This window comes from Podarcis muralis, chromosome 9 (assembly GCF_964188315.1).
Source record: "Podarcis muralis chromosome 9, rPodMur119.hap1.1, whole genome shotgun sequence".
Taxonomy (NCBI): domain Eukaryota; kingdom Metazoa; phylum Chordata; class Lepidosauria; order Squamata; family Lacertidae; genus Podarcis; species Podarcis muralis.
The window spans coordinates 963,040-981,547 of record NC_135663.1 but is presented as its reverse complement, the minus strand read 5'-3'; the positions used below and the strand labels follow the sequence as shown (position 1 = coordinate 981,547).

General features: G+C 53.1%; 1 protein-coding gene across 4 annotated transcripts in view; it reads right to left on the bottom strand.

Moving 5' to 3' along the window:
- SFXN5 (sideroflexin 5) overlaps positions 1–18,508 on the bottom strand; it is a 103,850-nt gene that overhangs the window by 25,347 nt on the left and 59,995 nt on the right. For 3 of the 4 annotated variants that reach the window (XM_028744551.2, XM_077933683.1, XM_028744553.2), the window contains 4 exons: positions 16,629–16,719; positions 12,904–13,019; positions 9,146–9,231; positions 1,118–1,235 (listed from right to left, as the gene is read on the bottom strand). In XM_028744551.2, the coding sequence (XP_028600384.2) occupies positions 1,118–1,235; positions 9,146–9,231; positions 12,904–13,019; positions 16,629–16,719 (411 nt within the window). Of the gene's footprint in view, positions 1–1,117; positions 1,236–9,145; positions 9,232–12,903; positions 13,020–16,628; positions 16,720–18,508 lie in introns of those variants that run through there. The other variant, XM_077933684.1, reaches the window with a different exon arrangement.

Here is an 18,508-nt window from a genome sequence, read left to right as displayed (position 1 = left end):
TGGGTCCTGCAATGGTGAGGGAGGGCCTGCGCCACACTTCAGGGATAGGCAAGGAGACACCTCCTGCCATGTTTTTCTGCAAGGCTCCTTCCCACAGCCTCTCCCACATTCAGCCTGCACCTTGCAAACAGAGGAAATCATCACCATCGTCCTCAGCATTCCCACATCACTTACTGGGTCTTCCGAGTGTTTCGCGCAGGTCCTTTCGGCAACCCTCTAAAACCCAACGGTCAACTAACATGATGCTCCTGGTTAAAAGAGGGCAGGGGGTCTCCCCAAATAATGGCATTTAGGAGAAGCATGTCTCAAAGCTGTCATTGGGGTGACAGGCACCCCTTCTGTGCCCCCCTCCTTCTACTTGTTTTGATCACCTATAAGCAAAGTTTGAGTCTGTGATGGGACCCACAAGGCACCCACATCACACAGGTGCAGAGAGGCAGTGGAACTGTGGCAGGAGAGAAAGAGAGTGCGAGAAATGCTTGCCACACCTTAGGCACTCAACAGTCCAAGGCCACCAACCTTCTAAGGCCCGTGGGCACATTTGGATTTTTGGGTGGGAGCCAATGGTGCCCCCCCACTCTGGTCATTTCTCTCCCCCTTGCCCCAGATCACCCCTACACACACAGAGAGAGAGAGAGATACAGAAGGAGAGAAAGTGGACACACACACACACACACACACACACACCCCAAGTTGGATTTTCCAAAAGATCTGGGAAAATGTCAGATCCAGCAGTATTAATCTGAACTTTGAAAAGCACAAAGAGCTGAAAGGGGAAGAGGGAAAGGAGTGTCCTCCTTCAGCACTTTGTGTTTGTCAAGAGAGGAAAAAGGTAGCCGCCCTCAGCAACTTATGGCCAAGGGGGCAGGGAGTGGGGGCACTCAGAGGTTTCCTGGGTGCCGGGGAAAACCTCAAGGGCCCACGGCTGTCGTGCTGTCAACCCCTGAAACAGACCCTTGGCAGAGGGCAATGGATCCAGGACACAAAATAATCAGAAAGCACAAGGTCCCCCCGAGCACATGCAGAGTGCCTCCACAGAGAACAGGTCCTTCCACCCCAGCCTGCTCCCTTCCGCCCATCCGTCCGTCGCGAGGAGGGAGGCGGTTGTGACACTGACCTCAGACATCTGCGGGAAGAGGCTGATGGCCAGGGGCAGCGCCAGGCCGAAGGCAGCAAGGCACACAAAGCTCTGCACGGGGAGGGCCATCCGGGGCCGCGACCGCAGAAGAGCCGTTCTGCAAGAAGGAGGGCTGTTGTCGTGAGACCAGCAAGTGCAGCAGGGAGATCCCTCCTCGCCCCCCACTCAACCACCACCACCTCCACTGCGTCGACTCAGCAACACCTGCCTGCAAAGTGGGATCGACGCAGCTGCACAGAATCTCAGGTATACATTGCGAGGGCTTGTTGGTGCGGAGAGAGGCATGGACTGAACATGATGGTGCCGGGAGAGCCTTGCGGCTGCAGGTGGGTGGGGCCAAAGGTGGGGTCCAACACCCTGTTCTCAAGCTGGCCAGCCAGATGACCCCCAAGCCCACACCTGACCCCCAGCCAAGCGGGGCTCAGAGGCATCCTACCTCCTCCAGCATTGGAAGGAGAGGGTTGCCCTCGTGGCTGGAGGCCACTGGCAGGCTTTCTTCCCACTGCGTGTCTCCCGGGACTCTGCGCACCTTTCTCCCCACAATTCCTCCTCCCCAGCTCCCTGGGCCACTGAAGGGCATGTCAGCTGGCCCCATGGCCATGCGGAGCTGGGGTCAGATGCAGGTCAGCAAGAAAGGAAGCAGATCTCCGCTGTCAGTGAAGAGAACTCTTGATTCAAGAAACCAAACAGACAACTCAGCCTAGTGGTCTCAGCGTGCTCCCCAGCAGGTCTTGCCCCTAAAGAGCACTTGCTGGGACTGAAGGTCCCTGTCTTCCACCCTCTCTAGAGCTCCTCCTCTCCTGGATGTTTCCCAAGCAGTCTCAAACAGTGCCTGCGCACCTCTGGTCTCTGTTCTGCTCTTCTCATTACCCTGTGAGTTCTTGGAGACCAGAGGAGATGGGAGCTTGTCGCAGCCGGAGACAGAGACTCCTTGGATTCTCCTCTGCTTCAGCCTCGGCGTCTGAACCGCTCCCTGTCACGGGCTCTTCCTTTTCACTAAACCCTGTTGCCCCTTCGGCATCCGGCACCTCCTCCTTATCTTCTCCCTCTGACCTCTCCTCTGCTTCCCACCACCAGTCCCCTGGCTCTGAGTGAGGAGATTTCACCCCTCCCATATCCAAGAATCTCCTGAGGAGTCTGGTGATTTTCCAGAGAGGAGGGGGCGGTGTTCTGCTCTCTACTTATTCTGCTCCAGCACCACATCAAAGAGTCAGTCAGTCAGTATTGGAGAGAGAGAGAGACTGAGTGTTAGAGATCGTGTGTATAGATAAGGTTGCTGCTAAGAGCAGCTGCAGACACTCAGTGCAGTTCAGCATTCATTTATGCTTAGACCTATTTAGCTCTGTATATAGTTGTGTATTATAGTTGCAGTTATAGAATAAAGAAGATATTCTACAGAGCTGCTCTCCGAGTCGTTTATGCTCTGCTGTACTCTGCTATATTCTGCTGTGCGACGACTGTCTTCTTGTTGGAGTGAATCCGGTGCTCACAACTCTAAGCTGTGAGTCCACAGCACTTTGACCTGTTCCTATTCAGAAGGTGGTCTCTGGAAGTGCTACCCAGCTCGCCTGGCCCAGTCGGGGTTGAAGTGGATGAGTCCAGTTGGTGACACTGGCTCAAGGGCGATGCTGACACTGAGTTGTCTTCCTCCGGGAGTTCTCATGGGTGTTCCCCGGCTGGTGCGCCTTCCACCACTCCTCTTTGCCCAGCCAGTCTGTGACAGCACGTGGGGCTGGGCAGGCAGAGCGTGGCACCTGCCCAAGAGATCCCTGTGACAGCCTCTCTGCTTTGCAGCCCAACCTGCCATCTCCTGGTGGCTAGCTAAACCCAACTTGCATCCACAGTTTGCCTGTGCTTTGAAAAGAGAATCAAAGTGGCTGTGTGAATGGCACCAAGCAGGCTGGAGCCAACCCCTCTATTCCTGTTGCACATCTAGAATTTGCCCATCGCCTTGCCCTCCCTGTTCGTTAAGTTAGCTAAGGTACGTCCCCCTGCCCCCAATCTATAGACCAAATTTTCTCCAGGGAGCTCAAAATTACGTACATGGTTCTCCTCCTCCCCATTTAACCCCCACAACAACCTTGAACCTGACAAAGCCCCAGCTGTTGGGTCTTGCCGGTGCCCTTGTCATGGATGACCTTGGCCTTCATAGTTTTGTGAGGTTATATGAGGAGGAGGCTGGTCAGGCTGAGAGGCAGCGACTGGTCCAAGGTCGTGCTTCATGGCCAAGGGAGGGTTTGAACCTTCCAAGTCTCTTCCAGGTCCTAGTCTGACACTCTAGCCACTAGGTCACACGGGCTCTATGATAGGGTCCCCCTCGGCAATGTCAAGCATTGCTAAGAATACCAGCTCCCCAAGCAGCACCAGAGACAGCTGTGGATCTGGGCCTCCACAATGCGCCAGAGCTGGTGCTTAAAGAACCTAAGGAGAGCTAGCAGGATCAGGCCAGCAGCCCCTCTAGGCCAGCATCCTGTTCCCACAGTGGCTGTGGGAAATCTGCAGCCAGGATTTGAACACAAGAGCCCTCTCCCCGCCTGCGGTTTCCAGCAACTGATAATCAGAAGCATGGCTGCCTCCGAATGTGGAAGCAGAGCATGGCCACTGTGGCTGGCAGCCATTGATGGCCCTCTCCTCCAGGAATTTGTCTATTCCTCTTCTGAAGCCACCACTGCTTCCTGCGGCAGCGAGTTCCATAGTTCATGTGCTGTGCAAAGCAGGACTTCCTTGGGCTCAAAGCCTGAAGAAGCACTTTCCATGTGCTCAAAGCATGCTCTGGTGCTGAGAAACTGGCCGTGCCACCTCGCTGGGAGCCATGGCAGCGCCCGCTCCTCGCTCAGCCCCCTCCTGCCCCCCCTCCAGAGGCTGCACCCTTCTAATTACGGCCCTGCTGGGCTCCTCATAATCACCGCCAGGGAACGAAACCAATTTAGAGTGTTCGCTGGCTGCGGCTCCCAGGTGCGACTTCCGCCATGGGTGTTTTTAAACTCAGACCAGTTCAAATTACAATGGCTATAGCCTCCTAATTAAGAGGAGTTGTGGCCTGATTTAAAGAAAAAGCCTTAATTAACACATGAAGTGCAATGTCTTAATTGGGAACTCAGATCCTACCATTTGTAAAGTTCAGCCTAAATGACTCACAATTAACCGCCAGGGCCGCCCGCTCCCGGCCCTCAGATCTCGGCTCTCCCGGCTGCAGCAAGCCCCAAACGGCTGCCCCAGAGGGGAACCAGAGCAAGGCTGCGTCCTTCGGGGGAACAGCCTCCCCACACTTGTTGCCTCTGGGATGCGGCCGCTGCCTTGTTAGCAGAGGCACCCCCAGTGAATTTGATGCTTTAAGAGTTAGGAAAAGTCCGGCAGCTTGGATGCAGAGCCCAGATCTGGGTGCCACCATTTCTCTGGTGGAAATGCAGGAGAAGTTGCGGAACTGCAAAGGCAGCAGCATCCGGGATGGCAAATGGACGAGATCAGCCTCCTTTGAGACTCTGCCTAGATCTGGTAGCAGAGGAGGAGGAGGAGGAGGAGGAGGAGGAGATCCCAGTGTGGCCACCTTGCCCAACATCTCTGTTTCCCCTTTTTGCTTTTTTGAGCCTGTGGGCATATCTGGCACTTTGAAAAGTGTTGTGGGCACTGCCACAAATATGGCTGCCATGGGGAAGCGGCAAGCTACAACGTGACAAGAAGTCAGAAGTCAGATCCAGTTAAAAAAACACAACAACTGGTCCTCTTGAATGTGCACGGTTTTTATATGGGATCCCCAAAGACTACCACTAAAGTTAAAGTTTTCATCGGTCACTAGGGTCAGTAAAAATAACAGAGTTTGGCACACACATAGCTCACCCCATGGCACAACCACATGGATCCTTAAAGATCCCGATTGTGGCAATGGATTCCCCTGAAAACTGTAATCAAATCACAGGCCACCTCTGTGTTCACAGAGGCACACTGTGATTTGTTGTTTTGTTGGCATGTCATTTAAAAACCACCAAGATCCACGGGGATCTTTGGAGCAGTGACAGTGCTGGCAGACCTGTGACTTTGACCACGCATGAAACAGGAGCTTCTACTCAGTGGTGGTTCCTGGGTGGGGGAATCATGCAGATTCAAGAGGGAGTATTCACAGGGGAGAGGGACGCTCTGCTCTGCCTGCACAGCTGAGAGGCAACAATGCTTCCGAATACCTGGAAAAGGCAGGAGGGGAGAGGGCTGCTCTTGCCCTCGGATGCTGCCTGTGGGATTTCCCATAGGGACATGGCCCCTGTGAGAAGAGGACGCTGGACTGGATGGGCCACTGGCCTGATCCAGAAGGCTATGCTTATATTCTTAGTTTTCCTAAACTCCATCAATGGGTAGAACAAAGAGATGCAACGTCTGGTTGTAAGAACAAAGCAGCAGTGTAAATAATGCTCTCCTTTTTTTGTAGATTCACATGGTTATGGTGGTCATATGTGCACCATTGTTTGGGGAATATGTGATGTAGCACTGGTGGGAACCTGGATTTAAATCTCCCTTTTTCCTTGGCTGATTTTAACTGCCTCGGATTAACTCAACCCACCCATCCAGAAACCCTTTGCTGGTGCCTGCGCTGCTCTGAGACCTGTTTTCTTGCAAGTGCTCCCAGCGGCTAGTGATTCCCACTCTGACCCTCAGCACCGCTGCCTCAAAGGCTTGCTCCTGCCAGGCTTTGGCCCTTGCTGCAGGTCCTGACAAGACCTAAGACTGCTGTGGGTGGAAAGCGAGTCTAAAATCGGAAGGCCTCCTAGTCTCTGCTTTCTCTGCGATGACACGCATACAAAAAGTTATGCAGACAGTGCACCTGCTCCGCAGACACAGCGCGTCGCAGATCTTGCAAATACACCTTCATTCAACTTTCAGCACGTCGCCAATTGTGGTTCACATTTTGCATAACGTGGCAGCTGGCTGCCGGCGTTTTCAGGGGGCTCTGCAAAGTCTTCCATATGGAAGTTGCTCTCGGAACTCCGAAGGAGTTATCGGGTTTCGTGCTCCAGAATGGCACTTGCCTCCGAGAAGGTGTGAGATGCTAAACTAAATATGACAGGAGCTAACCGAAGGCTCCCAAACTGACAGATTCGGGGCGGGGCGGGAAAGTGTCATGTTTATATTAAACAGAGCTGCCACCGATGCCTCGATTCGGGGAAGCTGGCAAAGGGGCAGGGTGGGTGAGAGGGCACAGGGCACCAGGTGGACCTTCCCCACAGACCGCTGGCTGGAGAGCCGGCAAAGACCCGTGTGGACAGAAGCAGCTGCTGCAGGGCTGGAATCACAGAATTATTGAGGTGGAAGAGACCCAAGGAGCCATCTAGCTAAAACCGACTGCAGTGCAGGAATCACAGGCTGCCAGCAAGGAGCACAGGAAGTCATCCAGAACACAGAAACGGCACAGGGGTCTAAACCCCCTGGCATCAGGAAGAAGTTGGGGTACACACGCATACCCCAAACCGCACAGGACTCCTTGGGATTAAATTCCTGGGAGGGGGGCAAGAGAGCTTTTGAGCCCACATTCCCTTCTGGACAACCTTGGGGAGGGGGCCATGCCAGTGGTGGGCGGGACGAGAGGCAAAAGTGGGAGGGGCAATGAATTAGGCTTCACCTGCGAAGAATCAAGTAAGCTTCTGCCCTCCGTCCTGAGGCCCAAGCAGTGTTCAGGGGCACATTCCAGCCAGGCAGAAACACTTGGGGGGTGGCATGGGGAAGGATGTGGCCGGGGGAGAGTGCTGAGGGCCAGACAGAGGGGATGGCGGTCTGGTTTTGGCCTGAGGTTCCCCACCAGAAACTCCTCTTGAGATGGAGGGCTGCAGCTAGTGAAGAAGCACAGACTTCTTCAAGATGGAAATGCTTCATCTTATTCTGCATTTACTTGCAGTGGAACAGATTCCCTTGGAAGGAAGAGGGCTCTCCTTCCTTGGAGGTTTTTAAAGGGTGGTTGGGTGGCCACCTGCCAGGGATTCTTCAGCTGTGATCCCTGCCTTGCAGGGGGTTGGACTGGATGACCCTCGGGGTCCCTCTCCACTCTCCTATTCTTTGATCTTGGAACCATCCACAGGGAGATCCATGAGGCCGATTTCCCTGTCCTGGACCTGGCCTCCCCACACGTGATGTGGTGGCTTCCTCAAATAGGAGCCTCCTGATTTCTACGCAAGCGTCAACGGATGGGGCTTGCGGGGAAGGTTGTGGCCTTGCAGCTTGAGCATCGCCAGGCGCAGTCCTTGCGCCAAGCAGGCAGCTCGAAATAGACGTTGCCTGGCTGGGCTGGGAGCTTCCCTGGAGTGTCCAAGCCGCAGGAGAGAAGCCCGCCAGTGGGAACAACATGCAGGAGTCTGGAGAACAAGGAACAGCGTCTCCGGGAGCTGAAATGCGCAGCGGGAGGGAAGGAGGAGGAGGGACGCCAAGAAGCCTGGGAGAGACGGAGGAGGCCTTGGACGCCTCCAGATGGAGAGAGGTAAAGGGAGGGGGCCTGGAAGGAGGGAGGGGCTGCTGGGTCCAAGCAGAGACCCCACCACCTTCACCACTGCAAGGATCGTCAGGATCTGTGCTGATCTTAAATCCAGGAAGGAAGATCAGAGCAGCTCCCAAGAGCTGAGAAATGGGAGCTGCTCCAGTTTCTGGAAACCCCAGGAGGCCAGAGTTGCTCTTGTGCTCCAGTCCTGCTTGCAGGTTTCCCACTGGGGCAACTGGTCAGCCACTGGGAGAACAGGATCCTGGACCAGACGGACCACTGGCCTGGTCCAGCAGATCCACTTGTAGCAGCTGCGCCTCACCACAGATTCTCCAAAGTTGTTTGTAAGAGTCTGGTTGATTTTACTTGCATTTTCTTAGGAATGCTCTCTATTATTTATATAACCCACTTTGGGGTGGGGTTTTTTTTGCAGGGGGTGGGGATTAGGCATAAATTTTGTTAATTAACCAAAAAAGCGAAACGTGCTTCTTTTTCAGGGCAAATCCTAGGATGCCGGGTCTCAGCCCCTGTGCGCGTGAAGAGTGCCTCTGGGCACTGCCAAGAGCGCACTTCTCTCTCACTCCCGTTTAACCACACCTGGAACGTGGGGGGGGGGGGGGGCACTTCCAGCTCATCCATTAGGTGCAGTTTCTGCACTGGATGACTCCTTGCTTCAGAAGCCATCTCCTGGCTCTCTGCCCATTTCAGATTTCAATCAGTCAGCTAATTAAGGAGGTTTAATTAATACTTGCTTCAAAATGATGGAACTATTTGCAATGATAATTTACTTTCAAAACGCGTCACCTTCCATGTTGCCTGTCAAAGAATAGCGCAAGGGGACCTTGGGCCTTCCGTGGGTGGCTGGCACAGGCTTGCCGGAGCAAGACGTGGCTGGGCAAAGGAGGGTCCAGACAGACCCCACTCCAGGCAGAAAGACCCTGGGGAAAGAAGGGCTGGGGGAGATGGAGTCCCCAGTTTCTGGAGGGCAGCAGGCTGGGAAAGGCCGCTGCAGGACCTAAAAGCTGCCATGGTTCTGGGTTCACTCCCCTTCCCAGCCATTCCGTCCTTGGGAGGCCCTGATCCAAGCGCTCGCTCAGCCTCAACAGCAGGGAGCTTTGATGTCCCTCGGAAGGTGGCAGAGTCTCCATCCTTGGAGGTTCTCAAGAGGTTGGGTGGCCGTCTGTTGGGGCTGTCAAACAGTGATTCCTGCACTGCATGGTGGGTTGGACTAGACGACCTGGAGGGGTCTCTTCCACCTCTACAATTCAATGATCAAGAACGAAATGGGCTGCTCTGTGGCAGTCTCTGGGAAGAGCTCTGTGGGGCAGCGGCTGCCACCATCCCGGGGTAAGTTAGGAAAGTGGCAATTCCTGTATTGCAGAGGGTTGGACTAGATGTCTCTTGGGGGTCCCTTCACATGGTTCTAGAGTGCCCTTTGCTCTTAGGGGCAATGCCACCACTCCTCTGATCCCAGCCATGTAGGGGAGGAGAGTTCCTTCCCTCCTTCCTTTCTGAGCATCGCCCTTCGCCCACCCCAGACGGCCGCCACTTACTTTTCCAGTAGAGACATGATGATTGGAGGTAGAACCAGTATAGGCATTGGCAGGACCACTCTGGTCAGGGCCGTCTCTAGCAGTGCCTGCGGGGGAGGAAAGGGGACCAGAAGAAAGAGAAACAGTCACTTCGAGCACAGACTGAAGTAGAATAATAATAATAATAATAAAATAATATTGATATCCCGCCCTCTCCAGCCAAAGCCAGGCTCAGAGCGGCTAAGAACAGTAAAATAATACAGCATAATAATACAGAAACTCATCACACACAATTCTGTATGCAATTCTACAGAACTTCCCAAAGACAAAACAGAAGAACAAGACATTTATATTCCACCAAATGTCTGTTTCTTTAAATATAGTCTTCACATCATACATACAATACTAAAATCATGTTTTTTGGTTTTGGGCAAGAGACACGCTGCCCTGGCGTGTGCTAACGGGGCCGTTTGACTTCACCCCAGGAGGCGAACTCCATTGTCTCTCGAGACAGATGCCAACAACAATATTTTGTGGCACCTGTAACAGAGCCAGTTCTGCCACCTGTGTGGGCACTTGAGCATCAAACTTGCTCAGGCTGCAACCCAAACTCCGTAGAGCCTTCGCCCCGAAGCTTCTCAAGCTGCTACCCTTTGTGGGGGCTTGGCGTGTGTTTTATTGCTCCAGGGGCCAGGGCTGCCAATGGCCACCCTCAACCCTGGTGGCAGCTCAGTCCTGGTCTCACGCTACAGAAACAGAAGGCTGGGTGAGTGAGGGGGACAGAGCATCCTATCCCACTTCCACCTGGGTCCACAGCAGGATCCCCCTCCTGCCCCCTCCTCGCCAAAGTTCAAGAAAGGCAGGACTGAGCAAAAGTGAAACCCACTATGGTGCCTGGAGAGCAGATGGCTTCAGGCAGCACCAGCGAGTGAGCAGTAAACTCAGCATCACACGCAGCAAAGCCCAGCACTTATAAAAATAAAAAGCAGCCTTGGGAGGCTGTAGTTTGGGGCAAAGGAGCAGCAGGAGGTCTGTGTAGCAGTCACATGAATTCCTCAAACACGGCTAATTGAAAGAGATTGCGTGGATTCTCGTCAGACAGGTGTCAGTCCTCTGCTCAGGCAAAAGGGGCCAGAAGAGGAATATTTCGGGCTCAGACCCTCCACCCAACACAAGGGCAAATTAATAATAATAATAATAATAATAATAATAATTATTATTATTATTATTATTATTATTATTATTATTATTATTATTATTTATATGCCACCCATCTGACTGATTATTCAGATGAGTGGCATATAAATACAGTGGTACCTCTGGATGCGAACGGGATCCGTTCCAGAGCCCCGTTCGCATCCTGAAGCGAACGTAAGACGCAACTGCACGTCTGCGCATGCGCGGGTCGTGTTTCACCGCTTTTGCGCAGGCGCGTGACGTCATTTTGAGCATCTGCGCATGTGCGAGCAGCGAAACCTGGAAGTAACACACTTCGTTACTTCCGGGTCGCCGCGGAGCACAACCCGAAAATATTTAAGCTGAAGCGTATTCATCCCGAGGTATGACTGTATATTATTATTATTATTATTACCCTTGGCAAAGTCAGTCCAAAGCGCCTGTGCTTCATGTGGGTTTTCTCAGGCACAAGCTGAGGATGCAGAAGCGCCAAGGAATAGAAGACAGGGAAAGTCCCAGCGCAGTTGTGCGCAGATGGTGGAGTTCAGGAGGCTCCTAAGGAAACCAGCCAGGTGTTTGAGGCAGCCTGGAAACAGCTGGCGCATCTTTCCAGAGGCGGTTGCTAATGAATTCCAGGAAGGCGGGGGTTAAAAAGTCCTGCAGTTTCCTCCCACTCACTTTTTTAAAAATTAAAAATAAAGCTGTGTGTTTTCTCTGCCAGCCTGGAGCTGTAGTTGAGGTTCTCCTGCTCTTCCTGGGCAACTACAGAGGGGAGGAAAAGGGGCACCTGGAAGCACTGAGAGCGGCTGCTCTGCCTCTCCGGAGACCCTGAGACGAGTTCCCTCTTCCTAAGCGCAGAGACAAGAGCGCTTTGCTCCTCCGTTGCTGCTCTGGCTGCACAGGCCCACCAGAGGGGGCTGCGGGGGCAACGGCGCATGGCTCAGAAAAGACTCTCTTCTTTCTTTCTGGCTAGAATGCAAGGGGGGGGGAGGCAAAAGGAAAGCTCCCGCATGCTGCCCTTTCGACCTGCCGCCTGACACCCTCTGCAGGCAGGGGGAGCCTCACGTGTAAAGGCTGGCCAGGCCCGTCGGACAACAACAAAGCATGGAGCCTTGGCCTGTGGAACTCCCTGCCACTAGAGCAGTGTTTCCCAACCGGTGTTCCGCGGCACACTAGTGTGCCGCGAGATGTTGCCTGGTGTGCCGCGAGCGAGTCCAAAAAAGGTTGGGAAACACTGGTTTCTCTTTCAAAAAGGAAACGTGGGTTAAAGCGGCGACGCCGCCTCCCACTCACTTTCCTGCTCTGGCTTCCCTAACAGTTTTCCGAGTTGCGTCACTGGATCCAGCCCCCTTTTCCACATGTGACACGGGGCTGGAGGGAGGGAAAGAGGGCTTTACGTCGCGCACAAAGGCAGCCTCCTAGAAGCGCTCTGGGCCGGCGCCGTTTCGCCGAAGGTGCCGGAGGACCCACACCCTCAGCTCCTTCAGAAAGGAAGCCCCGCCCCTCGGCTCCCTACGCCGCCAGGCAGCTCAGCTGACTGACGAGGATGTTCTGCGGCGGCGGCCGCCGCACAACCACCGCAGTTGCTGGCAGCGTCTGCAGCGCAATAAGTAACAGCGCCTGGTGCTGCCAACTCTTTCTCTCTCCCGCCCCGCCCCCAAGCTCTCGCGCGCTCCGCGTCAACATCGCCGCGCGCAGCTTCCAAAAAATATTTTTTAATAAATAAATAGAAACCTCCAGCTGCTCGCAGGCCCCTTCCCTGGGAGCGACAGGACCTGCTGATGTCCCCTTGCTCTCAGAGGGAATTGTACCAGGCGGCAGGTGGGCAAGAAACATGGCTGCCTGGAGAACGGGGTGCATGTACACGTGTGTGTGGATTCAAATAAATAATAAATAAAAATAAAACCTGGTGATAGGAAGATTTGCCTGCTAAACACTCCCAGGCAGAGAGGCTGGGTGATTTTTGGATCCTTCTAAAAGCGTGTGTGGAGAGAGGAAGAGTTTTAAGAAGGGCAGAGGCAGCGATTGGGCCCTTGGACCACTGCATAGTAAGTCAACGTCTAGCTCTGTTATTTCCATTGGATCAGAGTCCTTCTGGACAATGGATGCGCAGGGGTCTTTTAACGGACTGAACAGACTGATCAATTTTGAGCTATTTGGGGGGGAAGTGTGACTCTGTGTGCATGCACATGAACATAATAGCATTTAGCATATTTTTAAGTTGCTGTTTTGTAAATACTGTTTTATTATGTTTTATTGATTTGTTAATTATACATAATATGATCTATGCTGTACCTGTGGTGCTCTATTATGCTATTGTCATTTATTGTTTTGTAAGCTGTGTTGGGATTTGTCTGACTGGAAAGTGGCACAGAAATGTGATCAATCCATCAATCAATCATGGGCCTGCAGGACTGCGGATTCTGAAGTGGGGTCCTGGTGTGGCTTGCCAGGATCAGATCAAGTGAATCTGCTTTGGAATCTGCGTTCTGTGGATTCCTCCTCCTCCTCTGTCCTTCTTGGCCTACCCCACCCCTTCCAGTGCATGAATCCATGGGCCAAAGCGATCCTGATTCACCCACGGGGAATCCCACGGCACCTACATGTTTGGCAGCAATTCTGGAAGACCCGACCCTGTTCCCATCGCTGTCCAGGACGTCGATCCCCTCCTCCAGCTCCGTGTGTCTCATCAGGACCACGTTGCAAATATTGGCACTGGCTGCGAGGGGAAGAAAAGGAGAACGCAAGCGGCGGTCAGGATCAGGCCGTGCCATGAAGGGAACTCTTTATTCAAAGAAACGAAACAGCTCTGAGCACAGCAACTCTTCCCAGTAGACCTTGCCCTGATGGGGCAGACAGAAGGAGAAGGAGACTTAAGGAGACTCTGACGCCTTGCCGGTCTTTGTTCCACCCTCCTCATACCGCTTCAGGTTCTGGGAGACCAGGGTGGAGGAGATCTAGTCACACAGGAGGAGACCCCCCTGGCTTTTCAGCAGCCTGCCTCCATTCTGCTTCTTGACCCTTCTCTGCTTCTGCCTCTTATTCTGGGCTGCTCTCTGCCACAGCCTCTTCCCGCTCACTAACTGCATTTAGGAGCCCCAGAATCTTAGAATAGTAATAATAATAATAATAATAATAATAATAATAATAATAATAATAATAATTACAATAAAATTTTATTTACCGTATTTTTTGCCCCATAGGGCGCACCAGCCCATAGGGCGCACCTAGTTTTTTGGGGGGGAAATAAAGGGGGGAAATTTATTTTTCCCCAGGCGCGGGGCTGGGGCGGGGGAAGCCCGAGCTTCCCCCAGCCCCCAGAACAGGCTGCTATCCCCAAGCCTAGGGAGCCTGGCGGGAAGTCACGCTGGTCTCCCCAGTTTTGCGGAGAGCTGCCCGAAGCCTAGAGCGCTTCTCAGCGGCCCCGGGCTTTGGGATGCAGGCAGCTCTCCGGAAGCCTTGGGAGACCGGTGCGACTTTGCGCCGGGCTCCCACGGCTTGCAGAGAGCTTCCTGAAGCCTGGAGAGCGAGAGGGGTCGGTGCGCACTGACCCCTCTCACTCTCCAGGCTTTGGCGAAAGCCTGCATTCCCCCCATAGGTTGCACACACATTTCCCCTTCATTTTTGGAGGGGGGAAAAGTGCATCCTATAGGGCGAAAAATACACTATATCCCGCCCTCCCCAGCCGAAGCCAGGCTCAGAGCGGCTAACAACAGTAAAATGATACAGCCTTCTAAAATCAATTCATTATAGAGCCATACATTGTAGGGTTGGAAGGGGCCCCCAGGGGTAATCCAGTCCAACCTCCTGCAACGCATGAATCTTCGTTGGAGAATTAGCTCTTAGCATCAGTCGGTTCTTCCGACTAAACATTAGGGAGAACTTTCTGACAGCGGACCAGACCAGTCCCTCCGACTACCTCTTGCCTTGGCCTGCTTCCGCCTAGCCCAGGCTGACCGGTGGGCATTTCAGGCCAATCTTCAAAGCTGGTCTTTTCATAATGGAAAGTTTAATTAACTGGTTTGCCCGGGATTCTGATGCAAGAGATTCCGGCCCCCAGAATAACAAAGCAGCAATTAGCAGGAAGATGGCCAGAGTCCTGCACACCATTAAGCATGTCAGTACACAAATAAAAGAAGCAGAGAACTAATGAAGGGCTGAGCAAATTAATTGCCGGCCCTCAATCAATTCTGACTCCAGTTTAAGCTCCTTCTCTTAACACCTTGGCATAATAATAGAGCAACCTGACAGAGATCCCCCCTTGCCCAGGCGGCTGGGGCCAGGGGGCTTAGTCCACAATCTGAAACATTTTCTTGTTGGTGCTGCTGATCTCTTGATGAACGGCTCACAAGGGGCACATGTGATCGAAAAATTCCCGCAACACAAGGAAGGTCGTTCCTCCTTTTCTTCTTCCTCCTCCTCCTGCTCAAAGTGCCATGCCCAGAGAACAAAGAGGCCACCTTTCCCCATCCACCTCCCAGGTGCAAAGGGGTGCAGAGACACACCTGGTTCAGGTAAGCATCCCTCTCCCCTGCCTGCCTCCTGCATACAACTATGGAATCCTCACCAGCACCCCCCCCCCCGTACCCCAACAGTCTGGGACATCCTGAGTTGCAACAAGGACGACTCTTTCTTACGTAAGCGCATGCTAAAGAGCCCAGCTGCAGGTGGAGCAGGGCCCAAGGGGACCTCCCTGGCATTCAGCACCCTATTTTCCGCAGGGGACAACTAGATGCCCCAGCAGGAAGAGCCCATAAGTTGGGCCTGAGCCCCACAGCCACAACTGCCTCCCACTGGCGCTCTCCAGCCGCTGGCTGGCACTTAGAGAAAGGCTGCCTGCGACACAGCACAGCCTCATCCACCGTGAATCGGTCCAATTCCCTTTCAAAGCCACCCAATTCAATTTGTTTTCCTTGCCATCAGGGCTGGCGGGCAGCACCCATGAAACCCCAGCCACACACTGTATTTTTAAAATACCGTATTTTTCGCACCATAGGACGCACCGGACAATAGGACGCGCCTTGTTTTAGAGGGGGGAGAACAAGGGAAAAAAATTCTTCCGCTCTCTGCCCAGCGCCCCTTCAGTGAAGCGGCAGGAGGCGCTGCGCAGAGAGTGGGAGAATTTTCCCCCTCTTGTTTTCCCGCTCTAAAACAAGGTGCGTTTAAGGTGCGTTCAGGCGGCTACCTTGGAAGCCTGGAGAGCGAGAGGGGTCGGTGCGCACCAACCCCTCTCGCTCTCCAGGCTTCAGGTTCCTTTCGACCTGCTCTTTGGGGCTGGTGGGGGGAAGCCCACCACCAGCCCCAAAGAGCAGGTCAGGGAGCAGCGGAAAGGCGCAGCGGAGAGGCTCCTGCCATAGTCACGCGTCACTTCTCCAGCTGGGAGAGGGTCGCGGGGCTATGGCTTCTTTAGCCCCGCGCGCGCTCTCCCGGCTGGAGAGGTGACGCACGCCTATGGAGGCTCCTGCCATAGGCACGCGTCACCTCTCCAGCCGGGAGAGGGTCGCAGGGCTATGGCGTCTTCGCTCCATAGGACGCACACACATTTCCCCTTCATTTTTGAAGGGGAAAAAGTGCGTCCTATAGAGCGAAAAATATGGTAGCTTTTTTTTATTCCTGTTTTTCATAAAATAAACCAATAACCAATACCGATAACCCAAACAGATGCAGGGAAAAGCTCAAAGAAAGCTCTTCTTTTGCTATATTTATTTTTGTTAATTTGAGTGAGCCCTTTCCTATGGAGCTAGGAGTTCTGGCTCTTCCATCTTCTTAAGTCGACCAGAGGTAAATTAAGCCCCGACAGCAAGATGAAGCCAGATTTTGCTTTTCCCTCTGAAAACGGGTAGAATTTGCACCTTTATGTATAAATTAGCATATGCAAATTTGTACTCTGGGCCAAATAATTGGGTGCACTCTTCCCACCTTGGATCAAATCTATGCTTCCAGGAGCTATAAGAAAGCTGCAGAGATAGCGCAGGATAGTGCGCACCCCAGAAATGATCTCTTTCAGCTTCTGCCTTCTGGAAGAAGGTCCAGGGTTATAAAGACTAGGACTAGCCGCCTGAGAAACAGTTTCTACCCAAATGCAATTCTGGTTTTAAATGCAGTGTAAGGAATCTCTACGGGAGTTTATTGTATTTAAAAATGGGGTATCAGAGTTTTTAGGGGGCTAACCAGGTTGGGATAGCAGGCTTGTTGGTTTTTGAATGTCTTATGCAGATTTTTTCAATTTCGTTGTTCTGTATGGGACAATGACAATAAAGATTATCGTACTGGAAGCCCATTTTCTCTACGGAAGCAGAGAAAGAGGGGAAAGTATGCACTCACTTACCTACAGCGGGGAATGGCACAAATCTCTGGATCAGGAGCCGGGTGGCCGGAGTAAACTGATTAGCTTTCTGGATCAGAACGTTAAGGCCCACCTGCAGGAGAAGGAAAGGGGGGCAAAGAAGCATTGAGGAGAGCGGGGGGGGGGGGAGAGCAGCCAACCCCACAGGCCACCACCATCGGTAATATTCACAGACCGCTTAATATGCAAAATCCCTAAGCAGTTTACATAAAACACAATAAGGTCACTAAAAAAAGGGGGGGGATGTACATACAACATTTAAAACCAAAAATACCAAGAATAGCAATAGATAGCAAAACAAGCCCAGCAACTGCTGCTGGGGTAAGTTTGATCACAACCAGAGGTTTTACTTTTTGTGACCCTGCCAGCTCCTAACACGGAATCATTTTAATCGGTCATTCTAATCAATCAATGAACAACCTCCTCTGGCTGATCTGCACAGTTCAAACGACATGCAGTTAAAACAATCTAATGTTAAGACATCTAATATGTTTCAAAAAGCAATCCGTATGTTGACAGGGGCTGAAATCCAGCCTCCCAGATCCTCGACTTGGGAGCAAGATTCAAGGAATGGAAATTATTTTACAAAAGTTTCTTGCGTTATCTGTGTGTGTTTATTCTCCCAGGCCAGAACCAGGAAAGCAGGGGGTGCCTACAAGGGTCTCCTCCCGCACAGGGGACTTTGAGGTGCTGGGGGGGGGAGGGGGAGGATTTAGGGCTTGAGGAGAGACTACTGTTTTGAGGTTCGCATCACAAAGGTGTAACGGCCAGACCAAAGCCCTTGGGGCTGAAAGGACTGGCCCCCGGAGTCCACCCCAGGCAGGAGGGCTCCTTCCTAAGTGGCCGCAGGAGGGCCGAGGGCGGTGGGTGGCCTCCTTCTTCATCTCAACCTGATTATGGGCTATCGCAGCAAATTCGCAGGCTGTCAAGGCAGCCCCTGTGCGCTGCTCCTCCTCCTCCTCCTCGCAAACAATTATCAAGGCGAAGGAGCAGGCATTAGGGAAAGCCACAGGGGTGCCCTCACCTAGACAGGAGGGTGAAAAATGGTGTCGCTGTGGGGGTGTAATGGCCGGGGGGGGGGGGAGAGAGAAGGGGGCAGCGGACGAAGGGCAGCAGAAAAGGAGCCCAGAAGAGAACCTGGCAGTGAATTAACAGGGGCAGGGAAGGGGGGTGAGGAAGAAGGCAGCTGCACAGACTGCCACCCCCCCTCCCGGCCCTCCATGGGGCCCTTGGGTGTGCCACTGCTGCGGAGTTTGGAGCCACCTAGAAAAGCAGGAAAGAGGGGGAGGCTTTTGCAAGAGGTGCTCCGACTGCCTTCTCATTCCCTGAATCCACGCCAACCCTGACCTCTGTATTTGAAGACTCAGAAACGTGGCCTGCTAGGCTCTGAAGGAGAATTGCCAGAGGCCACAGGAAGCAGAGACGCCTTTCCAGAGACAGGGGCTAGGATTAAGAGATGGTGGTTTCCCCCATGCAGCTGGCAGAGGTGGCAGAAGGAAGTGCCTGTCCTGTGGGCCAGATCCAGTTCCCCATCCCTGCCCTACAGATTTGGCATATGGGCTACAGCAGCTTTTGCCAAACAGGTGCTCCAGATAAACACCTTCTATGCGTCCCAGACGTAGTCCAAAACATCTGGAGGGCACCAGGTTGGGGAAGGCTGTGCTACAGAATCCTCACCTCCTTATCCAGCTGCCTCACAAGCCCCCTATGCATGGATCTTGGACGCTTCTTGACTTTTCTAAACTGCTTATTGTTGTGAATGACGTTTGCAGCTGCCGCTCTTGACTTCTGTGCAAGAACCATGACCTGGAAACCCTTCTGGGAGCTGCTCTTTGGCCCTCCAGGCCCTCTTCTGACACCAG